Here is a 4,972-nt window from a genome sequence, read left to right as displayed (position 1 = left end):
ATGACAGATGAGGTAAACTGCCAAAAGTTTTAGTATGTTCTTGATTAACTAATTAAACTTATTTTAAATCATACTATTAAAGCTAATGGAAAGCTGTGTACTAATATGTCTATTTAAATTTGTCTTGTAGTGATTTAATTTTCAATTTATTATCAATACTGACAGTGATAGACTGCTAAATTAGCATTTTAATAAAATCTTGCATTTAGTTAAGTAGTTTTGGGTGTAGAATAGGTGTTATGGAAAAAATGTTGTATCTGTGGTTTTTTGTTGTTAGATGATATTTTTTTTACTGTAGTGGCTTGATACTAAATGCTGCCAGACAAACACAAAATGTTTCAAAGAATTTTCCAGTTGTGTCTCTGATCATTGGTGGATTATTGTACAGTGTTCCTTCTGTACATATTTTAAGTAGAAAGAGAAGTTTGATGCATGCTTTTCTTAGAAATGGCATTAAATTAAGCAACTTTACTTGCTGTGCTCCTCTAACGTTCCCGTGGGTATATGTGATCTGAGTGGAGTTGAGGGAGGGAGTCAGGGCTGCTTTTATCACCTTGTTGTACAGTTGGTTGCAGTGATGTGTTTGGAGGTGTGTCCCAGGACCCAGGACTGAGGACCAGTGCACAAGCTCTATAGGGCGGTACCGCCATCAGAAGAAACATAGTTATTTACAGTGGTTACTTTTATTAGTTAAAATAACTTTACTTCCTTGCTTTCTACCTTAGGTTTTCTTACCTTGTTTGGCAGGGTCTTCAGCTGTGAAAGCTCTGACACTCTTTACCTGAGTGTTCTGGAAAGCGTGTTATTATCCTCCATTAACTCTTTGATTATAGGCCTGTTTGTTCCCCCACCTTAGAGAATATGTGATGTCTATACTTTGCGTTAATCCTTAGCTGAGCAACATCCAGACAGTTTCAGTCCTAAAGCTGTTCTGAATAACGATTCCCAGTTGTGAAGGGGCTTTCTTGATTTAATCATGTAAATACTTTCCTCAGCTGGCAACTGGTTCCTTTATACTAGGCTCTCTCTATATATAACGACATTTGAGTAAAAGGGGAGTGGGACTTGAGGTTCTTGTACTCGAGACTTTAGACTTAGGAATATTGTTACTTGCTAGTATTCTGTTCCACTGTGGTGGACATCTATGCATTTTCTGATGGTATGGGCACATGAGTATGTTGCTACAAGGCAATATGAACATAAATTTGCAGCATCAGTTGTTCTGCAGTTGCTGCCCTGCTGTCTGATTAAGCATGAATTGGGTTATTCACTACTGAAAGAGTAAGTTTAAATACTCAGAGTTTTCTCTGAATTAAGAATAGGCAATACCCAGCCGGTAAGCTAGAACAACTTGTCTGTTTTTTAAATTTACTGTTTGTCATCATTCCCAAAATGACTGAATATCTGCAGCCTTCCAGTGTGGAAAAAAAACCCCAAACAAATCAAACAAAAAGAATTTGTCTAAACAAACCAAGACTGGTTATTGCAATTTCTCTCACTGTTCATGCTGTTTTGTCAGTCCTGGAACAGTACCAATCAGACTAATTAGGTAATATTTAGCTGACTTTTTTTTTTCCCCCCCCAGAAGTGTAGGATTGGAAGAATTATAGGCAAGCTTTTTTTTTTTTTTTTGGTACAGTTTCTGTGCTACTTTCCTTGCTATTCAGATTAGTTCTGAATTAAACCTGTTGTTCATGCTAGTGCATAGATTATTGAATATCATTATGGGAAAGGTAGGATTGCTATTTTTAGAAGTGCATGGGGGTTTGGAAAGCTAAGTCAAGTGGAAAAGTAGATGACTGCGTGAAGAGATGGATTATACATCTATACATCTAAGCAACAAGACAACATTTTAAATTAAACTTACCAGAATTACGCGTAACAGCTGTTTAAGCTAGCAAAGATGAGACTTAGCATATTGCTCATATTATTTACTTTGAAATCTTTCCATTGTTTTGAGTTTAAGGTTCTTTGTGCTCTTTTTTTTTTTTTTTCTTAGTAGAATCTCTACACAAATTAACTGCTTTAATAATGTTCAAATTTTCAAAGGAGAAATCGGTGGTTTTCCTACCTTGAAGTGTGTTGCTGAGAAAATCCATTATTTTTTAGGCACAACGCTTATGCAAACGATGTGGTCAGGCCTGGAGAGCTGCAACTTTGGAAGGATGGAAATTGTATCATGATCCTAACATAAATGGAGGTATCTACTTCAAAGTGCATTTGAGACAGATGTAAAAACAGGGCAGAGGGCTTTCTCTTAATATCGATCTGTGGCAAAGAGAAATAACTCTTTCATCCTAAGATCCTTTGTAGTATCTAAAATATTTTACCATGTCTGTTGAACATACAAAAACCAATATGACATTATTTTAGTTGAAGATTTGAGTTCGCTGAATCTGCTTAACATGCTAAAGTCACTTTCTTTTTGAAAATCGAGCATAATCACTAGGAAATAGATGTCTCAGAGTTCCGGACAGATCTTCTTCACCTCCATATATTTCACTCTGTATTTTCTTAACATGTGAATTATGCCACCTAGCAGACATTTTCTTGCTTACAGACTCAAAGTTGGACTCTGTGTCCAACTTCAGAAAGGTGTAGTAGGTCTAGAGTTCACCAAATTAAAATGCAGGGAAAAGAGATGCTTTTAAAATACTTGAAAATTGTTAAAGTACTTTTCTCCTTGGTTCTGGGGTTTCTTGCACATGGTCCTATTTATAACACGGTACCTTTTTCTCTTCATGTACAGGACACTGCAGGATTTAACAAAGAATTAAAGAACATGTCTAAGTGTTGTGCATAGTGAGGTCTGGAAGGCATAATGCTTTCCTACTTTTCAAATCCTGATAGCCTGTTACTTTTATCTCCATGCTTCACCAGTGTCCTCGCCTTGTTTTGAATGTACCTACTTAGCTTGCTGTTATGTGGGTTTTTAGTTCCATGATGCATGCCCTCATGCAGATGCCTGCAGAATGGCAGCACTGAAGCAGTGACATTTTTAGAAGTTCATATTCCTTAAGAAATAAAAATTCCTTTTATCCTTCACTTTGTGTTTTCCAAATGTAAACATTGTAGATATGTTATGGTCAAAAACATTTATTTTCTTCAAAGCTAGATAGCAGCTAAGCTTTCAAAATAGTGTAACTTTAAGATGTGCGTTTACCAAACTTCTGAGAAAAGCCACCTTGCAGTCCGATCTAAAACATCAAAATGCTTTGGGAAAAGTTCCAAAGGGATTGAAATTGGGTTAATAACAGAAAATAGGATTTACCTTGTTACTGGTTTTTTGTTTGTTTGTTTTTTTTTTTAAATAGCACTTTATTTTTTTTTCCTTAACTCTCCTTTGCATGTAGGAAAAGAGCTGGAGCCTGTTCAGGGGAATCCATATAGGTGCATTTGGAAAATCAGTTGCTGGCGTATGGCTGAAGAGGTAAGATAATGTTTATTTGCTTGATAGTAATATATAAATTTATGCTTTTCTGAGTTCTGTAACATGATTTTAAGTAAACCTTTACCCTCTGTGTTTGCTGCTTATAGGATTTGCAATTAATGTTTCTAAGAGGACTTCTATAATAACGTGCTTATGTCTTGTGAGAAATCTACATAATCAGCACCAATTTTTCAGGCTTAGGGAATGTCTGACTTTTTTTGATTTTGTTCAAAGTGCAATTGCTGACACTGACTTTCATCTTGACTTAGTTGAATGGGAAAGGAGAAATGTTGCTTTCTTTCCAGGTCAATATACATTTTTCAGACAAGTTACAAGGTGATGCCAGTGAAGGGGAAGTCACTTCCTGTTCTTATTTTGGCTCCTAATGTGTCCTGTGATTTTTTTCCAGCTTTTCTTGGAAACTGTTTTAATGGAACATTTTGTAATGGATTAATCTCTGATAAAATATAAATTACTAGAAAACATATATGCTTTGTAATTAGAAGTTATATTTTTTTTATTTTAGGAGCAGTTTAATAGATATGAGAGAGCAATCTATGCAGCACTGAGTGGAAACCTCAAACAGGTATGTCAGGCCTCCTAGTTAAGTGGTGTTTGGTAGTTGTGCATTTTCTTTCTCATATATGACAGTGATATAATCAGAAATACTGCAACTACTGATTATTGTACTTCCAAAGATCCAGTAAACAGGACAACAGCAAACATTGCTGCTTTAAAAGACTTGTTATTTGTAGGATTGATATTCCTTAATTAAATATACTTGATAGACTTTTCTTAGTACTATTTCTAGTACTATTTCTGCTAACTTTCAGTGCAAACGATTCTAATGTTGTGGGTTTATTTCTTTTCTAATTTAGTATTATTTAAGAGCTTATATAGTCATCTTCCTGCTCATGCACAGTATTCTTACAGACAAGTTGATGTATCCAGAGATTATTCTGTACACTAATTTTATTATCAATAAGTTTTATACTATGTACAATGCTCACTTTCATCTTTAAGTAGATCTCTCTATTAGTTTTAATCTTCCAGATGCTTTTGTGCTCTCCCACTCCTAACTAGTGATTTTTTTGTTGTTGTTGTTATTTTTAAGAACAATGAGGAACATAGCAGACTATCATAAAAGTCTCCTTACTGTTATAGTAACCAGTGGTAAGCTCCTACTTGAGGAGCTTGGTTTTGCCCCCTCCACCTCCCCATCCTTGGTATGGTGTAGTAAAGAGAATTCAGAAAATAATGTGGTGGTTTGGGTGGATTCACCCTTTTGGCTGGCACCTTGCAACCAAACACAGCCTGCTCTCTCACCCTCCCGCCCACCTTGCCCAGGGAGTAGGGGAGAGAATTGGGAGGAAAGGGGCAAGGAAACTCACAGGTTTAGATAAAAACTATTTACTAATTAAAATAATAGGATAATAACAGAATATACAGTTGAGTGATGCACAGTGCAATTGCTCATCACCCGCCAGCTGATGCCCAGCCTGTGCCAGCCAGCGATCCCAGAGCAGAGACAGTCCCCAAACT

At 36.1% G+C, this 4,972-nt stretch overlaps 1 protein-coding gene across 1 annotated transcript in view; it reads left to right on the top strand.

Moving 5' to 3' along the window:
* The window catches only part of NUP107 (nucleoporin 107), a gene marked incomplete at its 5' end in the record, with an annotated part of 16,297 nt that overhangs the window by 1,477 nt on the left and 9,848 nt on the right, over positions 1 to 4,972 (top strand). Inside the window, 4 exons of the mRNA XM_010169908.1 lie at positions 1 to 12; positions 2,110 to 2,200; positions 3,354 to 3,430; positions 3,957 to 4,016. The exon at positions 1 to 12 is cut by the window's left edge and continues 102 nt beyond it. Coding sequence (XP_010168210.1) covers positions 1 to 12; positions 2,110 to 2,200; positions 3,354 to 3,430; positions 3,957 to 4,016 — 240 coding nt within the window. The remainder of the gene's footprint in view (positions 13 to 2,109; positions 2,201 to 3,353; positions 3,431 to 3,956; positions 4,017 to 4,972) is intronic.

Source organism: Antrostomus carolinensis, unplaced genomic scaffold (genome assembly GCF_000700745.2).
Source record: "Antrostomus carolinensis isolate BGI_N321 unplaced genomic scaffold, ASM70074v2 scaffold18246, whole genome shotgun sequence".
NCBI classification, from domain to species: domain Eukaryota; kingdom Metazoa; phylum Chordata; class Aves; order Caprimulgiformes; family Caprimulgidae; genus Antrostomus; species Antrostomus carolinensis.
The sequence above is the reverse complement of the archived record's forward strand: the minus strand, read 5'-3'. Positions and strand labels throughout refer to the sequence as shown.